This window comes from Rhinolophus hipposideros (genome assembly GCF_964194185.1).
Source record: "Rhinolophus hipposideros genome assembly, chromosome: 7".
In the NCBI taxonomy this organism is placed as follows: Eukaryota; Metazoa; Chordata; class Mammalia; order Chiroptera; family Rhinolophidae; genus Rhinolophus; species Rhinolophus hipposideros.
The window spans coordinates 2687942-2712415 of NC_138053.1; the positions used below are offsets into that span (position 1 = coordinate 2687942).

At 40.1% G+C, this 24474-nt stretch overlaps 1 protein-coding gene across 2 annotated transcripts in view; it reads right to left on the reverse strand.

Annotated features, from left to right (window-relative positions):
• The window catches only part of GALNT17 (polypeptide N-acetylgalactosaminyltransferase 17), a 553074-nt gene that overhangs the window by 328192 nt on the left and 200408 nt on the right, over nt 1-24474 (reverse strand). For both annotated transcript variants that reach the window (XM_081054105.1, XM_081054106.1), the window contains exon 2: nt 9488-9671. In XM_081054105.1, coding sequence (XP_080910231.1) covers nt 9488-9671 — 184 coding nt within the window. The remainder of the gene's footprint in view (nt 1-9487; nt 9672-24474) is intronic.

A 24474-nucleotide genomic window follows, 5' to 3' on the forward strand; every position in this document is an offset into this window, starting at 1 on the left:
GATGAGTTGCGTTTAAGCAAGCCGGGATGTGGGCTCTGTAAGAGCTTCTACCCTTCACTTTTGCAACTTCTAGCCCTTTTACACAGAGAACATTCCAGGCCCCTGTTTAAATAATCATATTTATTCCAAGGTTCACATCTTTTCGTAACAGGCAGGAAATGATGATTAAAAACTGAGCCATGTGTCTCTTCACTGTAACTGTTGGGGATATGAAGACAGGAGCATCTGACTGAAGCGACAAAGGATTTTGTTTGTGCTGTCCAGACCCCGGGATGGCCTGCAGATGAGGCAGCCTTTCTTCCCCCTCTTCCTGCTGCCCCGCCCCCCCCATCAGCCTTGGAGGCAGTCAAGCTCTACATCGGGGAAGCTTCCCAGAAAGCCTCAGAAATCACAATTTCATTAAGAACACAGGCATTCTGGAGGCGTTCCGGAGTCACAAGTGAACAACACCTAATCTTTCAAACTCTCCTTACCCTTTCAGAGGTTCTCAACATAGGAATTAATGCATAGGAAGTGGCCATGACTTCAGACCAGGAACTTCTGGGCTCAGCAACCTACATTTTCAGCAAGCTCCAAAGACCTCAATCTGAGAAATACTCCAAAATGTGCTGTTTAATGTTCAGCTCTTTTCAGGGAAAAATTATTTTAATGTGTGGGGGGGAATCATCTCCCTTTGTGAAGAAGTCAGACACAGATTAGACTAAATTTGTGGCCCGACCATTACTGGCGAGGGCGGAGATGCAGCAGGAAGCAGAGGATCCCGTGCCACCCGCTCTCAGCCTCCTGTGCCCTCCGGACACCTGAACTGACCTCCCTAACAGGGAAGCGCTGGTGAATCCCAAAGCTGAGCCTTCTAACCCCGCCAGAAAGAGCCTGAGGAAGTGGACGTGCCCTTCTCAGGCACTCCCCGCAGCCTGGCATCTATCTCAGGCCAGGTCCCCTGGATTTCTGTGCCAACTTGGGGACAAGGAATGCTAATTACTAGATCTGAGTTTTCTATGTAAGAAATATACAGTTGTACCCCATTTTTCAGGTACATCCTTTCCTGAAGATTTTGTCATTACATGCAATGTGTTTTAAGATAAGAGGCAGGTATGGTGAAGGATCTTTAAAAATAACTGAAGTTAATATTTATTGATCAGATATCTTTAGTACATGAGGAGAGCTGAGGCGAATGCCTAGTAGATTAATATATGCAGTGCCCACATAACAATCGATTTAGTGCCCACAACAATTCCATAAAGTAGATATCATTACATCACCATTTTACATATGAGGAAACTGAGTCACAGAAAGGTTAAATAACTTGCCCAAGGTCACACAGCCAGTAACAGGCAAAGCTGGGATTAGAACAGACAGATTTCGAAGTCCATGCCCTTGACGTCTATGAAAAACTCTCTAATTAAAGGTTTTAAGTAACTCAGACATGCTCTTCAGACCTAGGGAACCCACAAATGTAGGACTGACATTCACCCATAAATACTTCAGGAATTATCACCCTCACATATTAAAAGTGAACGCACCCCCACTTGCTTGTTTCACGTCACTCTGCCACCCCACAGCTGAGTGAGGACCAGCTCTGAAAAAAGATGTCCCTCCTGGTTGTGTCTCGAGGTTAAACGAACTCTATGGTAAGACATCTCCTAAACCTAATAATATTTTTAATTTATTTTTCCTGAGTTTTACAAAAAAAAATATATATATCACATCTCTTATGAGGGTTTCAACTATATTACAGTACACATTAGGAGACCATAATGGGCAACACTTAATCAAATTCAAGATACTACCCCTGTGGTAGTGGAATTTTGCTAAGAGTTGAAAGGGGCAAAACGGACCAGGGGAAGAACACTAAGGAGTATACGGAGCCTGACAGTGAAGTTCGTGAACTCATCCTAGAAAAAGTACTCCATACCCGATTGCTGAATATCACTATGGTCACCTTTGAAGTACTCCCCTTGAGAAGCTATGCACTGACACCAGTGCTTAGTCCACCCTTCAAAGCAATTTTGGAACTCTTTTTCTGGAATGGCCATCAGAGCTGTCGTATTATTTTTGATGTCCAGAATGTCATCAAATTGTCTTCCTTTTAATATTTCCTTTATCTTCAGGTAAAGGAAGAAGTTATTGGGGGCCAGATCAGGTGAGTAGGGAGGGTGTTCCAATACAGTTCGTTGTTTACTGGCTAAAAACTCCCTCACAGACCGTGTCCTTTTCCTTCTGGTGATAGCAGTGTGGAGTAGAAGGTTCCATTCCACTGATGTGAAGGGATACACAGGGCAGTGCCTACAGAGGTAACATGGGGGGGACAGGGCACAGGCTTGAGGAAACACACACAGCTCGGTCTGAATCTGGGCTCCAGCACTTGCGAGCTGTGTGACCTCAGACAGGTTGCTCAGTCTTTCCAACCCTCCTTTCCTCATTTATAAAACAGAGATGGTAACAGCTACTTCAGAGAGCAGTTAAATTTAAACAACAAGATCAATAAAACATGCAGCACAGTGACAAAAACATAAAACACAGTCTTTAAAAGGGAATTATTATCATGGTTAGTGATTCAGAGATACTCCTAAGCATGAACCTATTTATTCTTTCAACCAACAAGTATTTATTGGATAGCTACCCTCTGTGCCCACCTCTGTGAAGAGAAAGTTTAACATAGGATTCTTGACCTTCTTTAAGGTGCTTTGATGCTATCTGAAATCCATCCTGTGAGCTACTGGATATTTAACATCTGAGGAATGACTCGGAAAAAAAAAAAAAGGCCCAGTCACAGCTTCAATAATCAGATGTTTCCTTTTCACAGGGGGCGGGAGGCAGGGGTTGAGTTGGGTCTTGACCAATGAGTAGATTCGTTCCACTAAATTACACCACCATAACTCATGTACCACACAGCTCACATACAACAGACTCAATCTAAAACGCCCACTGCACCTGCCTGATTCCCAAATCTCCATGGGCAGCCCCGGCATCATTCCTGACCATCAGACCCAAACGTGCAGCTGTTTGCTACACATAGCACGAAGATGAGCCACAGACATCTCACGCTGTGTGTGTCCAAAGCAGACTCTGTTGGAATACAACAGGTTAGAATTGGTGGTGATAAAAGAAAGGGAAGACTTTCCGAGTGAAGCGAAATGAATTCCAAAGAAACTTGACATCTGGATTTATAAGCAGGAGGTCAAAGGAGAAGTTGAAGATAACAGTAGCAGGAACTGCCCATAAATTACCTCCACAGTCTGCAGGGAGGAGGCAAGCCATAAAATCCATTCAGGGACCTCAGCAGTGCCTTGAACAAACATGACAGATTTCTGTGCTGCTAGGTGGCCCCTCCCCCATATTATGAGCTAATTGGGTAAGCAGATGATTAATATGCCAGGATACGATACAGAATGACATATTTTGGCAAGGGAAAGGAGTGGAGGTTTATAAAGCTTTGACTGGGTCCTGGTGTCACCAAATGTTACCTCTTTGCTCACACGCACATAGCCAAATAATGAGTAAAGCTGGACAGATTCATCTCATGAAGTCATCTCGAGAAACTCCTAGCTCTGGGGAACCCTGGATAAGCAGAACCGCTGTCTTCCCCACAAAACATGAACCTCGGCATGCATCTCCCCACTGGTTAATGAAGTCACTTCCACTCTGCCTCCCAAGCTGGAAACTTCTGACTGCGCCCACTTAATCTATATCCAATTACTTGCTTCATCTGGCTGATTCTCAGAACATTTTTCTTGAATGTAGTCACTCCACTCCATCTCTTCTTAGTCCTTGGTCTGTTACAGAGAAATAACTGCCCTGAAAGCCATATGACAATACAAAACACTCACTGTATATTAGAAGTCTTTCTTTCCTCTGCCTTGGGCAGTGCCTGGCACACAACAATGCTGGATGGATAGAGAAGAGACTTAGATTTAGCCATCCTGCGCCAGCTTCCATCTCCTCTCATGTATCCTCCACATTTCTCTCACAATTAGTTATTATTGTTCAAAGGGGAGATTATAACAATAATATCATCTTGCTTCACTTCTGCCACTGGCATCCACTGAAACCAAGTCCCCACCTAAAACAGGCTGGCACATGAGGTGCTTTGCATGGCTCCCCTTCCGTCCTCCCCTTTTCTTCCACAATTCACTCTGGAAACTCTATGCTACAAACAAAAGATTTTGTGCTGCTCCCTCAGCCCAAAAATCCATGAACTGCTGTTCTCTCTCTCAAACGCCCTGCGTTCTCTTTAGAGGAAAAATCCCTGCTCACCATTAAGACCGAGATCACCTCTGTGCTGCCCTCTGACTCTCCCAAGACAGCCCATTCCCTTCTCTTAGTTTCTAAGGCCCTCCAAGAGCAAATTAAAGGACAGTAAATAGTCGCCTGCTGCCCCCACTCTTTGATTTCCTAGGAAGCCGAGGTGTGCCTTGCTCCTCCCATGCTGCTAGCACAGAGCCTGGTAGACTGGAGACTTCAGTCAAAAGTCGTTTTTAATAATTTTTTAAAAGAAAGAAAAAGGAGAAGAGAGGAGAGGAGAGGAGAGGAGAGGAGAGGAGAGGAGAGGAGAGGAGAGGAGAGGAGAGGAGAGGAGAGGAGAGAAGAGAAGAGAAGAGAAGAGAAGACAACAGAAGACAACAGAAGACAACAGAAGACAACAGAAGACAACAGTAGAGAAGAGAAATATAGACCAAAGGAATAGCTTGGAGCCTCGAAAATGAGACCACATATGTAAAAAGAATAAAATGTATTACATTTAGCACCTCCAAATAAGAGAAAGAAAAGTTATTTACAAAAATTTTTTTGAAAAGCTGCTTTAAAAAACAAATGGGCAAACATTTTAAACAAACGATATGTACCTTGTACCATATTCCAAAATAAACTTTAGATGGAAAGGGTAAAATCTAAGAGTCATGGAAAAGCAACACAAATCAGAATAGAAGTATTCTGGGGGATAATATGTTTCTTGGGGAGAGGGGAAGGTGGAAGAGAGAGGGAGAAGGGAGGGCGGCAGGGAGGAGGTAAATAAATAAGTAAATAATGAGCAGAGGACTGGAATAGACGTTTTTCCAAAGACATACAGAAGGCCAACAGGTACATGAAAAGATGCTCAACATCATTAATCATCAGGGAAATGCAAATCAAAACCACAATGAGATATTACCTCACACTTGTTAAAATGGCTATCACCAAAAAGACAAGAAATAATAAGTGTTGGCAAGGATATGGAGAAAAGGGAAGCCTCATACACTGTTGGTGGAAATGTAAATTTGTGCAGCCACTATGGAAGTCAGTGGGGGAGGTTCCTCAAAAAAAAAATTAAAACTAGAACTACCTCCTGACCCAGCAATCCTACTTCTGGGTATTTATCCAAAGAAATCCAAACTTTGGAAAAGACATATGCACCCTCATGTTCATTGCAGTATTATTCACAACAGCCAAGCTGAAAACCTAAGTGTCCATTGATAGGAATAGATAAAGAAAATGTGGTGTGTGTGTGGGTGTGGGTGTGTGTGTGTAGACATATACCGTAATATATACAGACATATACACAATGGGATACTATTCAGCCATGAAAAAGAATGAAAATTTACAACATGGATGGGACTTGAACCAAGCTTATCGGTACAGAGAAACAGATTGGTGGTTGCCAGAAGTGTGAGGTGGGGGTTGAGAGAATGGGCCAAGAGTCAAAAGATACAAATTTCCAGTTATAAAATAAATAAGTCATGGGGATGTAATGTACACCATGGTTATTATAATTAATAATACCATATTGCATATTTGAAAGTGGCTAAGTAGATCTTAAAGTTCTTATTACAAGTAAAAAAATTCTGTATTATATGTAGTGACAGATGTTAACTAGACTTACTGTGATGATCATTTCACAATGTAGACAAATGTCAAATCATTATATCATACACCTAAAAATAATATAATATTGTATGTCAATTATACCTCTATAAAAATAATTTTAAAAATATTTTAATGCAATCAAAACCACTAAGTAATCAAATAATTCTATCACTTGGCCCCCTCTAGATACATACCTCCTACAGGCCTCCATCCTCTGTTTTAATGTAGAATGATTGCTCTCTTAGCCTGCTACACAGCTGTCACCTACCTTGGAATGTTACCCTGGAACAGCCCTTAATCATCTTTCTGGGATCTGCTTTTAGTATTCTCTTGCTGGAATCCCCTGTTTCTTTATTCCTACTATCATTATCTTTCTTACCTTACACCCTTGTTTTAATGAAGCATATGCTTGAGTAGCTTCCTGAGAACAGATGTAGGGAAGGTAAAATTGTATTTACTTTGTGCTTGATCTTGACACAAACTATTCTACGGCTGACTGTAGAATTCTAAGTTGAAAATATTTTTTTCAACTTATCTCCTACTTTTTAATGTTGCTACTGAAAAATTCAATGCTAACTGTGTATGAGCCACACTTTCCCTCTGAAAGCTTTTAGGACTTTACCTTCATCCATGCTCTTCTGAAAATTTACATTTACATTTCTTAATTTTCTTCCCCCATTTATCACGTAGGAACTGGGTGGAAACTTCTCACCTAAAAGATCATGTCCTACAGCTCTGGGAAATTTTCTTGTATCGTTTGTTTCTTCTCTCTGTTTTCTCTGTTATTTTTCTGAAATTCCTATTAATTGATGTGAAACCTGCTGGACTGATCTAATTCTTTTTAAACATTTTCTCTCCTATTTTTTTATTTCTTTTTTTTTCTGTCTTTCAGAAGAGTTCTTCAATGCTCTCTTTCAACCTTTTATTGAATTATTTATTTCTATTTTATTTTTAACTTCCAAGATATGTTTTTCATTCTCTGATTATCACTTACGCATAGCAGTTGCCTCTTTTGTGAATAAAACAAAACTGTTCATGATATCTCTATGCCATTAATTATAGTTTTAAAGTTTGTAGTCTCTTTTCTCTGCAAATATGTTTTCTATTATTGTTGTTGCTAAAGCCTTTTAGATTATAATAGAGACTCTCCTGAGATGTCTCAGGATTCTGGCTCTCCTTTCTTATTATATAGTAAGAAAGCTACATATAGATCGATGGAGCTTTACAACAGGCATAACTTACTAACAATTAATGAGCAGAACCCAACCATTTCAGCAGCGTGCCCCCAACTAGCAGATCTATTGGCCTTTTTCTTAGGCTGGTTTCTTCGGAGTGGTTTCTTCAAACACTTGACTATGGGGGTATAAAAGCCTTGAAGGGTAATGAGACTGAGGATGTTCCCATTTAGTGTTAGCCCTATCCTCTATCCCAGGCCCAGAATTCACCTTCTCCAGAGAGTAAACTTCCCATATTCCACTAGGTATGGAAGGGCTAACTCGGGTTGTGTAGAGTTGGAGAACAAATCTGAGGATACAACAGCAGTCCTTCTATTCAAATCTACCTCTCAGCCATCAGAAGCACCTGGAACCTCCAATTCCTCAGGCTCTGGGGTTCTGAGATGTAATTAGGCTGCACTCTTCTGCTCTTAGCACCACTTCCCACCATATTCAGGAGGTTGGGTCTCAGCTTCATCCAGTTTGCTGCCAGTCACAATTCACCCATTCTCTTTCCACCTTCCAGAACTTTGTAGGTGTCGCTTCCCTTCTGTCATCGCCTACTTAGTTGTCCCTTATAGGTTGCCATCCTCTCTAGTCCTTTATTATCATCTTAGTAAAATTTCAGGAGGGATCAGAAGTAAGTAGTATACTCAAGCCGCCATGCTACACTACAGAGCACTATCGAGCAATGCATTCTCCCTGAGCACATCATGTTTTTATTTGCACCTCAACTCTGCTCTCGCTATTTCCCCTGCCTGGTCTGCCCTTATCCCTCTCCCTTCCTCAATTTTCCAGCCTTTAATGGTCCTTCAAGATTAAGCTCAGGCATCATCTCAAGCAGCAAACTTTCCCAGTTCCTTCCTGCACATGCTGTGTATATCTCTGACCTGACACACACCCCGTATAGACCACACTGTGCTGAACTGATCTGCCTGCACATCCCTCTCCCTCCCTAGACAAGGAGTAAGTAGGTAAGGTTGTGCTTTTAGTGTGGGGAAAAACATCTAGCACATAATAGGTGTTCACTAATATTTGGTCAACTGACCCATTTCCAGTAAGCTCCATGTTGGAAGCACTTTCATTCTAGGAGTTAAAAAAAAAAAAATTGGCTCTGTTTATTTGCCAATGTCCAAATAAGAAGGGCTAATCAGAGAGTACCAGGAAATGAAAACAGCCAGATGTTTTTGGGAGCAAAAGTCCAGGAACACAAAATAGCTTCCAACAGGGGTGATGTATGTTTTCCTAGTGATTCAAACTGAATATATACTTATTAAGCAGGGAGATTTAACAGTCTCCTCGGCTGATCCTGCAATTTTAAATCCATTTAAGATAATTTTCTTTATCTCAAATCTACTTTTCGCAGTAATCAGGACACTTAACTGATTTGTACAAAATCCATTTGAAAAAGAAATAATCTGCTCTAAACAAGGGCATACTCTAAATGGAAAAAGAGAGACACTACAAATGAAACAGAAAATGAAAAATCTGTTTGAAAGGCCAAGGCGGACTCCTGAAAATAGGTTTTCCTCCAGCATCTTGATTCTATGACCAAACGCCTTTCTCTGTTTCGTAAGGGAAAAACAAATAATTCTTAAATCTGAGTGCACAGGACAAATACCTTTCATAAGACAACTAAGATGCACACAAACTGTTTCACAGGTAAGAATCTTACACAAAACGTGTAAATAGAAACAATCATGGGATATACTTTTTCTCCTATCAGTTTGACAAAGTATTGTTTAAATGCTAGCACCTGGTTTGGGATGAGCCAAATAAAATTCCAATTGGCGTAGAGACTGCTATAAACTTTTTGGGGGAGAATATCACAATATATGTCTAGAGCTTCAAAAAATATTCTTACAACATGATCTAAGGATTATACTTTTAGAAGTGTGGATTAAGAAAATAAATATCACATCAATACACATAAAGACTTGAATGGGAAGATATTCATCAAAGTGTTATCTAAAATAATGAAAAATTAAAAATAACCAAATTCCCAACAGTGGAAATAATGACCATAACTAATGACATCAGAAAATGCTCATGAAATACTGTTAAATGAAGAAAGAGATAAAACAATGTATCATATGCTCATAATTGGTAGACAAAATAGACTCGAAGACAATATACAAGATTTTATTAGCTGCTATCTCTAGATAAGGAGATCATGGTGATTTCTGGTTTTTATTTAAAACTTTTTGTAGTGCGGTCCTTTCTATATCATTCTGGATTACGTCCATAAAAATTTAAATTTTAATTTAGCGAATATTTCATAATCAACAGTACTCACTTTATTGGTGGTGGAGGAGACTGAGATAAAAGCTCCCTTGCTAGTTACAAATCACATGAGAAAATGTCACAGACTGGAGTCTGCACCCATCCACATGACCAGGCAAGCCCTTCTGAATGGCTGAATCACAACTTACCTGGTGGGACGGTAGTCCGGAATGGAACGATCCAGTGAGATTTTTTCACTGAGGTAGGAATTGTAGCCATACTTCTCATGGGGTCCCTTGGCTTTTTCTTCTTCAGCTGGGGAAAGGGTAGCAGGAAGGCCCCCTTTGCCCCGCCCACCATAACCTTCAATGAGCCCAAGGGATTTGGATAAGCCTACAAAAAGGAAGGGAAAAAGAAATTATTTGCAAAACCCCATACCAGGATATGTGGTGTAAGCTCAGATGCAGCTTCAATGGAAATTTTAACATTCCTGTAACAGAAAAAGTCACGTCCTCGATTTCTCAATCTTGGGAATATGCCCTGAACACATTTACATTGAGAGGAAGGGCAAGGCAACTATAAGTTGTGGGGTTAGGTCCTGTTGCCAATAAGGAGACTCTCCTTTTGGGACCTGGGGGTCAGCGGGGTCTATAAACTGGGAGAAATGAAGACCAGGAAGGACACGGGACATGAGGGAGAACTGCGACTGTTATTCGTGTCTGTTTTCCCCTTTCCATGGGGAAATTACAACAAAGTTAGATATGCCAGGAGCTACCCAGTATGATCAGACACTGCCAAATTGCAGGTGTTTTTACTTCATCTAAACAGAGAACGATATACAGACTGATTTTGTCATGAGCTTAAAGTGTGTAACAGCCTGACACAGTTCTTCCCCTAATGGTTTTATTTAAATTTCATCTAAATGGCAAAGGAACTACAAAATGTTTGAGAATAAATCACAGAGAAAAATCCCATCAGGGTGATAACTGTGCCAAGTAGAGTAGGAGGCCTCTGTAACAAGCCTCACTGAGCAACTGCAGGTTCCCAGGATGGCGGCAGCTTTATAACCATCGTTCCACTATACCCATTATACAATACACAACTTGATGGGCAATTTTTAAATCCTAGAGTTATGGGAGGCTTTATTGCTCAGCTAGAAAACTTTTGTTGTTAAGAGCTCTCCTTTCACCATTTCAAATGCTCAAGCTACTCAGTATACACTTGGGGACACACACACACACACACACACACACACACACACAGGACTTTGTCCACAGAAGTCTCCCTACTGCCAGTGAAGTCTCACTGGCAGGAAGAACACGGACCAGAGCTGTAATCAGCTCCCTCAGCTTTCAGAGTGGGCAGCCCACAGAGCCTAAAGGATGTCCATCGCCAGGAAGCCATCCTCTGGCAACTCAAAGGCCCCCAGGTCTGCTCCAGTCATGGATGGTTCTCCATCACATAATGGTAAGACTTGTATTCATTTCCTTTCCTGCTTCTCTGAAAACAGAAATTTATTTTCTGTGATACCAAGATCAGAAAGCAAAGTATGAGCAAGCAGCTCAGCGGTGGGCTCCGGTGAACATCATTTTTCTTCCTGACATCATTTCCACTGTCCACCATGTTTTCCAGGAATCCTGACATCTTTTCTGCCTGCCACCATCCCAACAGAGGCAACATAAACAGAGAATTAGGTTACTCCTGCCCTTGTTTCCTCCTTCCTGGTCTTTAATCCCTCGTTCCACATCAATGTACAACAACCATTCCAACAATATCACCTTCACCATGCTCAAAAAGCTACAAGAACTCTTAAGTACAATCACCTGTGCTGGGTTTTAAAAAGACCTGTGAAAGAGCATTACTAAGAGAATGTAAAATGGTGCAGCTACTTTGGAAAACAATTTGGCATTTCTTCAAAATGCTGAATATAGTTACCATATGACCCAGCAAGTCCTTTCTTAGGTATATACCCAAGAGAAAAAGATATTCCTGTGCAAAAACTCATACACAAATGTTCAACAGAGCAGAATTCATATTAGCTAAATGTCCATTAACTGATGAATAAACAAAATGTGTTATATCCATACAATGGGATAGTATTTGGCAATAAAAAAGAATGAAGTGGTAATATACACTATAACATGGATGAACCTTAAAAACATTATATGCCAAGTAAACAAAGCTAGTCAGCAAAGACCACATAGTATGTGATTCTATTCACATGAAACGTACAGAATATGCAAATCTATAGTGACACAAAGTAGATTAGTGTCTGCTTAGAGCTGAGAGGTTTGGGGAGGAAATGGTGAGTGACTGCAAACATGTATGGGGTGTCTTTTTGGGAGATGGAAATGTTCTGGAGTTAGATTGTGGTGATGTTTGCCCAACTTTGTAAATATACTTAAAAATCACTGAATTGTACACTTTAAGTGGATGAGTGATCTGGTATGTGAAAAATATCTCAAAAAGGCTATTTTAAAAACCCACTTGTAATAGACAATTCTGGTTCCAGCAAGATGGAAGGCTAAAATAACATGAAAACTTTCCAGTAAAGCATCTAGAAATGCTGAATACAAAACTTTTAACATATTTTAAATACACAGCTGAGCTTGCAAGAAAAAAAGGGAAACTCCCAGACGTAAGTTAAATCCAGAGTTGAGACTGTACCTGCTGGAATGGGGTGAAGGGTGGATTGCTCATTAACTAAAGGCTGGAGTATTGGGGCTCAAATATGCACAGAATATGAGACCTTTTACACCTTAAATGTTTCATAATTTTTAATTATGAAGGCACAATTTTCCCTTGTCTACCCAAAACCCATTTTTGGAACCTATTTGGATATATAATCAAATTAAGATGACAGGTGTCCTTATAAGAAGAGATAAATTTGTTCACAGAGACAGACACACAGAAGGAAGAAGGTCATTTGATGACACAGTTAGAAATTGGAGGGTGCCCCTACAAGCCAAGGAATGCCAAGGTCTGCCAGCAAGTCCCAGAGGCTAAGAGGCAAGGATAGAGTCTTCCTGAGGGCCTTCATGGGGAGCATGGCCCTGCCAGCACCTTGATTTTGGATTGCTAGCCCCCAGAACTGTGAGACAACACATTTCTATTGTTTTAAACCACCAAAATTGTGGAAAATTGTTACTGGAACTAATACAATGAATAAAAAAACAAAAAACCACAGTGGAAATGGGTAGAAAAAATATATGCCAGGCAAATACTAATCAACAGAAAGCTGGCATGGCTCTATTGATATCAGATAAAACAGAATTCAGGGATATATAAAGTCATTACATAATTGTAAAGTAAGAATAAACCAGGAAACGATAAGGAATTATAAACTACCATGCACTTAGCAATACAGCTTCAAATTACATACAGCAAAAACTGACCACATTAAAAGGAAAAATCAACAAATGAACAATCATAGTGGGAAATATTAATACATTTATCAGTATTCAGCAGATCAGAAGGACAAAAAGTTAGGAAAAATATAGAACTGCACAACAAAATTAACGAACTTGATCTAATGGACCCTGCATCTTACCTTCTAATAAGTGCATGTTCTCTACAAGGGCAAATGGAATATTTAAACTGACAGACTGCAAATAAGTCTCAACCTATCTTACAAATAATCTCTGAATATAAAGCAATTAAAAAAAGAAACCAATAATTAAAATGCCACAAGGAACCCGCACATTTTGACAATTTACAAAGACTTCTTAAACAATCACAGGTCAAATAATCAATCACAGCGCCACTAGAAGATACATAAAACTGATATAGTACTTAGGGTAGTGCTAAAACAACACGTGGAAGGCACTATATTAATGCATATATTGGTGGGGGGGTGGGGAAAGACTGATAATTAATGAGGTAAGCATCTAACCCAAGGAGTTAGAAAAAGAAGAGAGGAAACCCCAAAAAAGCAATATGAAACAAAAGAAAAAAATATTAATGACATGCACACAAACAAGGGAAAATAAGCAAAGACAGAAGGAGTAAGAGGGAGTGAGGGAAAAAGGTGGTGGAGAAGTAACCTCAGCAAGACTGGAAAGAGAGAGAGAGAGAGAGAGAGAGAGAGAGAGAGAGAGAGAGAGAGAGAGAGAGAGAGAGAGAGAAAGCATATGTTTCTTTCAGGGAGGATTTATGTAGTGGTCACAGCAGACACAGTACCTAGTACCCCCAATATTTTGGGAGGCCCAGCAAAATGTTTAAATTTATTTTAAAATCATAACAATGCAGTCACAAAATATAATGTTTAATTTTTCTTATAGAGGAGGAAACCCATGAAGGCCAAAGTGCCTGGGGCACACAAAACTCATTATGCAGCCCTGGTTATCCTTGAGTTTAGAATTTTGTCTATAAATGACTCGGTGCCTAAACAAGTAACAAAATGTGAGACAGGATTTATAAATTTTACCTGTAAGGTGGATGGCACAAGGACAGACCCGAGGCTCTAACAGTGATGACATCTACCGCTTATTAAGCATGTGCTGTGTGCATGTACACATTGCTTCATCTAATCTCCTGACAACCTCATGAGGAGGGTATCATAATCAACTCTATGTGACAAATGAGGACACTGAGTCTGAGAATGTTTGTTAAGGTTACATGGCTGGCAAAGAAAGCTAGACCTGGGTTCTAGATATAGTTAGAGATATAAAGGAGGATAAAACCTGGGTTCTGTGAGATGAGGAGATCAGTTCCAGGGCTCTTGAAGAATTCCAGACAAAGGATGGCAGGGGCCCCATTTTAAGGCAGTGGTGGCGAGATCCGAGGAATATTTAAGAGATACCATCACAAGGCAGGAGACAGACAAGTGTTAGGGTAAGAGAGAAGGAAGAAGTGAGTGAGCCTGGAGTTACCAGTTTGATGACTGGGTAGTGATATATACCACTAACAAGGATTGGACATACAGAAGAAAGTTTGAGAAAATGAGTTCTATTCTCTACATGTAGCATACAGGGCATTCATGAACATTAGGATAGGATCTGAGGTCCAGTTGGGGGTTAAAACACATGAGAATGGAAGTGCAGCCAGCAGAGGAGGCCAGAGATATGAACCTGGCAGCCATCAGCATGGCAGGGGTGGGGGGGTGTGGCCATGACAGAGGGCAGGGGCTGGGGGGGCAGGGGGATGTGAGTAGCAAGAAGGAGAAAGACAGACAATGCTCAGAAAGTGTTCTCTGACCCTACTCCTCTTGTATACTTCCATCATGTCTAGGGTAGGAATCACATACTTCAAAGCTTATTTCTTCTCTGTGTGCATGATCTCTCTCATCAAAGCTACATTTGAAACTCAAGACTTCAAGGAACTGAGACTTACAGGATTACAGAAACATCTCAGTGTGAACCAGTGGTTAAGCTTCCTGCTTGTCTTCACGAACCCATTTGACCACCCTCTCTCCACCCACTGATGATTATTGTTTAGGCTTTCTCCTCCCTCCCCTCCCCTCCCCTCCCTTTCTCTCCCCTCCTCTCCTCTCCCCTCCCCTCAATGCTTTTATACACATTTGTCTATTCAACCGGCAGGGTAGACATGACCGTGATCACTTTAGAGATGAAAAAATGGAGGTTCAAAAGGATTAATTATTAATGTTTAGCCTCTGGTGCACAACGCCACGATCAGTACCTTGTCTTGTACACCTGAAACTAATAAAAAAAAAAAGAGAGAGAAAAGAAAAAAAAAGAAAGAAACCACAATCCATAGCATGGCTATAAGATTCTAAAAATGTATATTACTTATTAAAGAAATTTAAAGCAAAAATAAAATAAAATAAAATAAAAAATAAAATAAAATACATAAGATGCATTAATGAAAGAATAATAAATATTAAACCAACTTGAAAAAAAAGGATTAATTATCCAACCATCCAAAAATAATGGAGAAGGAATAAGACATTACTCCCAATCCTCAACACACACATAAATGCACTTTTCAGGAAATTCTATAGGAAAGAACTCAGCATTAAAAACATGATGGAGAATGGTAAAAAAAATGGTAGTACGCTTACAAAAAAAGAATAATGTACAGCTAGGAAAATGAATGGCTTGCAGATAAATCTCATTGACTCAATGTAAAGTGAAAAGCAAGTATCAAAAGTACATATAATTCCATTTATACAAATTCCATTTATAGAAAAGTTTCAAAACCTAATCAAAATATAGTTTAGAGATACAAACTTATGTAGTGAAACTATAACAGTCACAAAAGAGAGTGGATCATGGCTAGGGAAGGACACACAAAGGCCCTCAAAGTTCCTGGTAATGCTCCATTTTAAAGCTGGGAGGTGGACGTGACTACTATTCATAATATAAGTTTTACCTGATATATATGTGATATATATAATGTGTAAACTATTGAGTAATTTAAAAAGATAATAAAGAGACCCCTGACAATGGGTTTTTCTCCTTGTGTTGTGTACTTCTGTTCATTCACCCTGGGTTTCCCTTTTCCTTCCCCAGTACTTGTTGCCTTTTCTCACAAGCCACAAACTCAGCCTTCTATGGTTTTCCTGCTACTGTGGAACCCAAGAGTCAAGAAGGGAAACTACCAGAATGGAGCAGAATGAGGTTCCCCATGAAGGAGCAAGGGACCCCAGCCCCCACACTAGGCTCCCCAGCCCGAGTACTGGTGCCAAGAAGAGGAACTTCCACAACACCTGGCTGTGAAAAACAGTACGGATTCTGACCATTTGGGGGGGATGGAAGGCTGCGGGAAACCCAGACATTCTCTTTAAGGGCCCACACAGGCACTCATCCTGGGCTCTGGTGTAGGGACAGTGACTCAGCGGGTATCAGAAACATATGGAGAGAGATTGAGTTGTGTAACATCTAGGAGAAGACTGGAGGGACAGCCCCCATTTTCCCTGTGTGGGGCCCCCTTCCCGAGCAGCAGCAGGTGGGTGCCATCATTCCTTAAGCCCGTCCCCTATGCTTACGGCTAAGTCTGAAACTGATTGGCCTGGTGAGCTCTGCTGCTCCACCCTGCTGACTCAGTTGGGACCCTGCAGCACCTAACTTACATACCACAGGAGGCTTTATTATCAGCTGAACCTTAAGGGAGCTGGCAGGTGGCAGCACGCCTCAGAGTGTCCTGGCTCTTTGCTGAGCTGCCCCAGACCCGTACTGGTGGCAGCCAACCTCGGTTCGCAGTGTGGCCTCTGCCACCCACCTTCAGGTACAGATTTGGAAGCCACCAACCATGGATCACTTGGTAGTTCCTACCAGGTAGCCCCCAGCTGGTCATAGGCAGTGGCTGACCTGGGCCTGCACCAGAGCCCCTCCCAAGATGCCCCAGAATGAACATACTTGCAGGTTGGCTTCAGAGCACAGCATAGCACCCCCAATTAGCCCCACACGTGGCACACACAAAGGGCAGTCTCAACAGGCACCAGAGCCTGCTAGGGCGAATCCTACGCCATGGGCTAAGCCCATTGCACAGTATCGCATAAGCTGTGCATGTGGCTAAACCTCACAGCCAGTCAGCCTGATGGTCAATCCCACCCACTGACATGCCAACAGCAATCAAGGCTCAACTATAACAGGAGGGGTCACACAACCTACACTTCCGGAACACCTGACTCAGGTGACCAGGAAGACTGTGCCACTAGACCCTAGAGAACCCCTACTACATCAGGCCACCAGGCAAGACTGGGAGACATAGTAGCCCTACAAAATACATAGAAACAAACATAGAAAGGCAGTCAAAATGAAGAAACAAAGAAAGATATCAAAAAATTAAAGAACAGGAGAAAATTCCAGAAAAAGAACTAAATAAAATGGAGGCAAGCAACCTCCCAGATACAGAGTTCAAAACAATGGTTATAAGGATGCTCAAGGAATTTAGTGATAACTTCAACAAAGAGATAGCAAGCATAAAAAAGGACACAGAAACCATAAGAAAGAACCAGTTAGAAGTGAAGAATACAATAACTGAAATGAACAATGCACTGAAAGGAACCACCAGCAGACTAGATGAAGCAAAGGATGGAATCAACGATTAGGAAGACCAGGTAACAGAAAACACCCAATCAGAACATCAAAAAGAGAGAAGAGGGGAAGAAGAAAGGGAGAGGAGTGGAATGATAAAAACCCTTAAGAAAGTGGGAATAGAGGGATCATATCTTAACACAATAAAAGCCATATATGACAAACCCACAGCTAACATCATACTCAATGGGGATAAGCTAAAACCATTCCCCCTAAGATCAGGAACAAGACAAGGTTGCCCACTTTCTCCACTTCTATTCAACTTAGTGCTGGAAGTTCTAGCCACAGCAATCAGACAAGGGAAAGAAATAAAAGGCATCCAAATTGGTAAGGAGGAAGTAAAATTATCACTATATGCAGATGACATGATACTATATATAGAGAACCCTAAAGACTCCATCAAGAAACTATTAGAACTGATAGATGAATTTAGTAAAGTAGCAGGATATAAAATTAATATTCGGAAATCAGTTGCATTTGTATATGCCAATGATAAAATATCAGAAGGAGAAATTAAAAAAAAATTCCATTTACAATTGCTCCAAAGACTATAAAATATCTGGGAATAAATCTAACCAAAGATGTAAAAGATCTGTACTCAGAAAATTATACGACACTGAAGAAAGAAATGAAAGAAGACATAAATAGATGGAAACACATTCCATGTTCATGGATAGGAAGAATTAATATAGTTAAAATGTCCATACTGCCTAAGGCAATATACATATTCAACGCAATTCCTATCAAACTACCAACGACGTTTTTCACAGAAATAGAACATATAATCCTGAAATTTATATGGGACCATAAAAGACCCCGGATAGCCTCAGCAATCTTGAGAAACAAGAACAAAGTGGGAGGTATAACGATACCTGATTTCAAACTATACTACAAGGCTACAGTAATCAAAACAGCATGGTACTGGCATAAAAATAGACACATAGATCAATGGAACAGAATAGAGAGTCCAGAAGTAAATCCATGCCTATATGCCCATCTAATCTACGACAATGGTAGCAAGAATGTATGATGGGGTAAAGACAGTCTGTTCAATAACTGCTGTTGGGAAACCTGGACAGACACACGCAAGATAATAAAGCTGGACCACCTCCTTACACCATATACAAAAATAAATTCAAAATGGCTTAAAGACTTCAATGTAAGATCTGAAACCATAAAATATCTAGAAGAAAATATAGGAAGAAACTTCATGGATATTACCCGGAGTAAGATTTTCACTGATATATCCCCTTTCGCGAGGGAAGTAAAAGAAAAAATAAACATGTGGGATTACATCAAACTAAAAAGTTTTTTCACAGCAAAGGAAACCATCAATAAAACAAAAAGGGATCCTACTGAATGGGAAAAGATATTTGCCAATGATATATCTGATAAGGGATTAATATTACAAATCTATAAAAAACTTACTCAACTCAACTCCAAAAAACAAACAACCCAATTAAAAAATGGGCAGAGGACTTGAGGAGACATTTTTCTAAAAAGGACATACAGAAGGCAAGAAGACATATGAAGAAATGCTCAACCTCACTAACCATCAGAGAAATGCAAATAAAAACCACAATGAGATACCACCTCACTTCAGTCAAAATGGCTATCATCAATAAATCAACAAACAACAAATGCTGGCGCGGATGTGGAGAAAAGGGAACGGTAGTGCACTGTTGGTGGGATTGCAGATTAGTGCAGCCACTATGGAAAACAGTATGGAGGTATCTCAGGAATCTGAAAATGGAACTACCCTATGATCCAGTAATTCCACTCCTAGGCATCTACCCGGAGAAATCCAAAACTCCAATTCAAAAATCAGTATGCACTCCTATGTTTATTGCAGCACTTTACACAATAGCCAAGATATGGAAACAACCGAAATGCCCATCAGTAGATGACTGGATTAAGAAGCTGTGGTACATTTATACAATGGAGTATTACGCAGCCATAAAGAAGAAAGAAATCTTATCATTTGCAACAATATGGATGGATCTAGAGAACATTATGTTAAATGAAATAAGTCAGAAAGAGAAAGACAAGTACCATATGATCTCACTTATATGCGGAATCTAAAGAAAAGAATATGTGAATGAACTAATCAGAGACAGTTTTGAGGACACAAAGAAAAAACGAGAGTTGTTAGATGGGCGGGGGGGTGGGGATAAGGGGAAAGGTGAAGGGATTAGGAAGCAGCTGGTAACCACAAGATGGCCTCTGGGTTTTCTGAAAATTAATTTGGGGAACTTATTCAATAATGTTGTAAAGATTTTGTTGGGTATCCGATGGACATGCATCCTATTTGGGAGACCACCTCAGAGATAATGTGGATGCCTGATCATGGCATTGTATACCAGAAGCTAAACATTGGTGAATGCCAACTGTAATTTTGTATGTGTGGTGTGGTGGCTCGGTGTGAGGTCGGGGGGATGGTGGGTGGGGGACGGGGGGTTCACAGTGTAAGGGATGTGGATGATGACGTCTAAGTATTACCTTGTCTTGTACACCTGAAACTAATAAAAAAAAAAAGAAAGAATATAAAAAAAATAAATAAAGTGATTATTGATAGGTAAAAAAAAAAAGAGAGAGAAAAGAATCAAAAAAAAAAAAAACATGAGGAGAGCTTAAAAAACCTCTGGGACAACATCTAGTGTAACAACATTTGCATCATAGCATACCAGAAGGAGAAGAGAGAAAGCAAGAGTGAGAATCTATTTGAAGAAATAATGACTGAAAACTTTCCTAACCTGGGGAAGGAAATAGACATACAAGCCCAGGAAGTACAGAGACTCACACACACACACACATAAAAAGAACCCAAACACGCCCACGTGAAGACACATTATAATTAAAATGGTAAAGGTTAAAGACAAAGAGAATCCTAAAAGGAACAAGAGAAAAGCAGTTGGTTACCTACCAGGGAGCTCCCATAAGACTATTAGCTGATTTCTCAACAGAGACCTTGCAGGCCAGAAGGGATAGGGAGGAAATATTCAAAGTGATGATAAGCAAGGACCTACAACCAAGATTACTTTACAAAGCAAAGATATCATTTAGAATTGAAGATATAGAGTATCCCAGACAAGAAAAAGCTAAAGCAGTTCATCACCACCAAACAAGTATTACAAGGAATTTTAGTGGGACTTCTTTAAGTTGGAATAAGAAAAGATCAAAAATGTGAATAAAATGGCAATAACTACATATCTATCAATAGTTATTATCTATGAAACTGGATTAAAAGGTTCAATCCAAACGATACAGTGGCTGAATGGATAAGAAAACAAACAAACAAAAAAATCCCTTACACATCATGCCTACAAAAGACTCACTTAAGACGGAAAGACATACACAGACTGAAAGTAAAGGATAGAAAAAGTTATTTCATGAGAATGGAAATAAAAATTTTAAAAAGCTGGAGTAGCAATACGTATAACAGAGAAAATAGACTTTAAAATAAAGGCTACAACAAGAGACAAAGAAAAACCCAGTAATCCCACTTCTGGGTATTTATTCAAAGAAACCCAAAATGCTACTTCAAGGGGATGTGTACATCCATATAGTCATTACATCATTATTTACAATGGTCAAAATGTGGAGGCAACCTAAGTGTCTGTCGATGGAAAAATGGATAAAGAGAAGGTGGTGCATACGAGGTCTGATAATTAAGTTCGTGAACTTCTCTTTTTTAATATCAGAGGGATTATTCATTATGAATTTGTACCAACTTGACAAACAGTTAACCAACTTTACTATTTGGAAGTACTGAAAAGGCTGCATGAAAAAATTAGACAAAAAAGACCCGAACTTTTTGCCAACAATTCATGTCCCTTGCATCACGACAATGCACCAGCTCACACAGCACTGTCTGTGAGGGAGTTTTTAGCCAGTAAACAAATAACTGTATTGGAACACCTCCCTACTCACCTGATCTGGCCCCCAATGACTTCTTTATCTGAAGATAAAGATAATTTTGAACGGAAGACATTTTGATGACATTCAGGACATCAAGAGTAATACAACCAAAGCTCTGATGGCCATTCCAGAAAAAGAATTCCAAAATTGCTTTGAAGGGTGGACTAGGCACTGGTGTCAGTGCATAGCTTCCCAAGGGGAGTACTTTGAAGGTGACCATAGTGATAATCAACAATGAGGTGTGTAGCACTTTTTCTAGGATGAGTTCACAAATTTAACTGTTCAACCTCATATATAATGGAATATTGTTCAGTCATGGAAGAAAACAGTTTCTTGCCATATGCAGTGGCATGAATGGACCTGGAGGGTGTTGTGCTGAATGGAGTGTGTCAGACAGAGAAAGACAAATGCAATGTGATTTCACTTGTATGTGGATTCTAAGAAAAATATTAACAAACAAAACAGAAACAAATTCATAGATACAGAGAACACTTTGGTGGTTGTCATATGGGAGGGGGTGTTGTGGGGGTAGACTAAAAATGGGCAGGGATTAAGAAGTGCAAATTGGTTGTGACAAAGTAGTCATGGGATGTAGGGTATAGCATAAGGATTTAGTCAATAATATTTTAGTAACTATGTATGGGTGTGAGATGGGTACTAGATTTATTGGGGTGATAGATGGGAGGGGGGTTGGGATAGGGTGAAAAAGGTGAAGGAATTAAGAAGTACAAATTTGTAGCTACAAAATAGTCATGGGGATGTAAAGTACAGTATAGAGAATATAGCCAATAATATGGTAATAACTATGCATAGTGCCAGAGGAGTACTAGACTAGTCGGGGGATCACTTCTTAAATTATTTAAATGTTTCCCCACTATGCTATACACCTGAAATTAATATGAAATAATATTGAATGTCAACTATAATTGAAAGTTTTTAAAAGTGGGGAAAAGGTGAAGAGGAATACAAGGTTCAAATTTCCAAGTATAAAACAAAACAGTCATGGGGATGTAATGTACAGCACAGAGAATATAGTCAATATTGTGATAGCGTGGTAGGGTGTCAGATGTTTGCTAGACTTATCATGCTGATCACTTTTTTAGGTATATAAATGTTGAATAACTATGGTGTACACCTGAAACTAATATAACATTGTATGCTAACTATATTTTTAATAAAAATCTTTAAAAGCCTAGGAATGCATGCTAACCCTACCAGGGACACACAGGGAATGATGGCTCCCAGTGAGCTCTCCTTCCCCTTCCTGTGGCATTATTTCTTCCATCGTCAAATGTTCCCACTTAGCAGCCTCAAAAAGATCATTCCTCACAGTGCAGCGTGACAACTATAAATTTTATGTTTTGTGGTCTATGTGCTCTCATTTTACCCCCAATTTCATCTCCCAGAAATTTTCAACAAAGCACAAAAAATTTTCACTGGCATTTTAATGTGCTTACTCAGCAGGTCCTAGAAACTGTTGGCAAATAAGAGTTCAAGTTCCCCAGCAAAGCTCAAGTTGGTTTTCACTTAGCTGGGAAAAGCTGCCAATGGAGCAAGTTGGGCTGACTCCATGAACCAGGGAGACTTCTTTTCTGAAAGTGCCCTTTGCTCTTTGGCCAGAAGTAATTGCAGCCGCTGCAAATTGATACGAACTTGTAGGCATGGAAGTTACGATTGGCAAAGGGAAGAATTAGCAGCAGAAAGGGAAAAGGAAGAAAATGGGATGGCTACTTGGCACCAGGCCTGGGAGGACGCATGACTCCTTTCTTCTCTTCTCCATCTGGCACTGCCTCCTGAGTTATTTTAGCTGAAAACTGCATAGCCAAGTGGTATCCTTAGACAAAAAGTGAGGATAAAGGGAGGAAGACCAAACTAAGGTCAGTTATCCCATAGCCCCTATACTGAAAGGTCTTCATGCTTTTCTCCAGTCCCACTCTCCACCCTTTTCCCCTGCAGCACGCTCCAGGAGACAGATCTATATAGAAAGCATCAAGGGTTCCCTTGCTTTGGGTTGGGTACAACAAACAGGAGACACCTTGAGGAGACTGATAGATAGAAAGAGAGAGGTTAGGATATTTCTCCCCCCAGTTCACTCACGACTGGGCAGTGGTTTGGTAGAGGCTGCATTCTTCTGTGCCCCAGCTACAATCAGGCAGCCCTCTCTGCAGATTAGCCTAGGGTCACAACTCAACTGGGTTCTGTCAACAGCTCACTCCTCTGAACCCTTCAGCCCTTGGCATAGCAACCACTCTCTGTTGCCAGCCCTACAGTCATTCACCATCCTTTGTCATTGCTGATTTCCCTTAACTCTGCCCAAACCTTTGTAAATGTTTTGCTAAATCTCTTCAATCACCCATTCTGAGTTTCCTGACAGGTACAGCATCTTACCTAACCCTTTGGGAAGACATCTAGGTATTCTCCTTAAGGGCAGGGATATGGTAAGTCCAGTGCCTGACACATAGAAAGGTCTTAAAAACTGTTGAGTATATGGATGAATAGAGATAAGATCTGGAGATTGAACTTGGGGCCTTTTATTATACAGTGATGTTGAGAATGAAAATTAAATATCCATAGGAAAAAGATCTACTAGGAGAAGAGGGGTTAAGACTACCTATTGGAGTATATTTATAGTCATAAAGAAGAACCGAGTCTGCACTGATGAAAGTCACAGAAAATCAAACCTGGAAAAGGCCATTTGGTTTGGCAGTGAACATGGCCCTGGTGACTCTGGAGATGGCCATGTCAGTGAAGTGAGTGCTTCCACGATGGTAAAAAAGGCAGAATGCCTGAGCTGGGGCATATACATGATCATGGTCATGTGTTAATAGTTTTGTATCTCAGCCATAACCAACTAGAATATAGAATGTTAAAAAAAAAAACACACCTATTTGTAAAAGCAACAAACATTGCAGTATACCTAGAAATAACTTTAACCGACAGGGACAAAATTAAAAAGTTTACTAAATGAAAAAAAAATGAGACATACATAAATTGGCAGAGGGAGACATGATTTTGAATTAGAAGATGAACTTATGAAGATACAATTTTCTTTTTTAGTGTACAGTAAGTCCTCACTTAACTTCATCAGTAGGTTCTGCAACTTTACATGAAACAACATATAATTAAACCAGTTTTCCACAAGCAAATTGATATAAACAAGAGTTAAGTTCCTACAGCATCCCATCAATGTTGTAATGAAATGACAGTGAACAAAATAATGTTATTCGAGGGCCTGCTGTATAGGTCCAATGTAATTCCAAAGGAGATGTTTATTTCTGGAA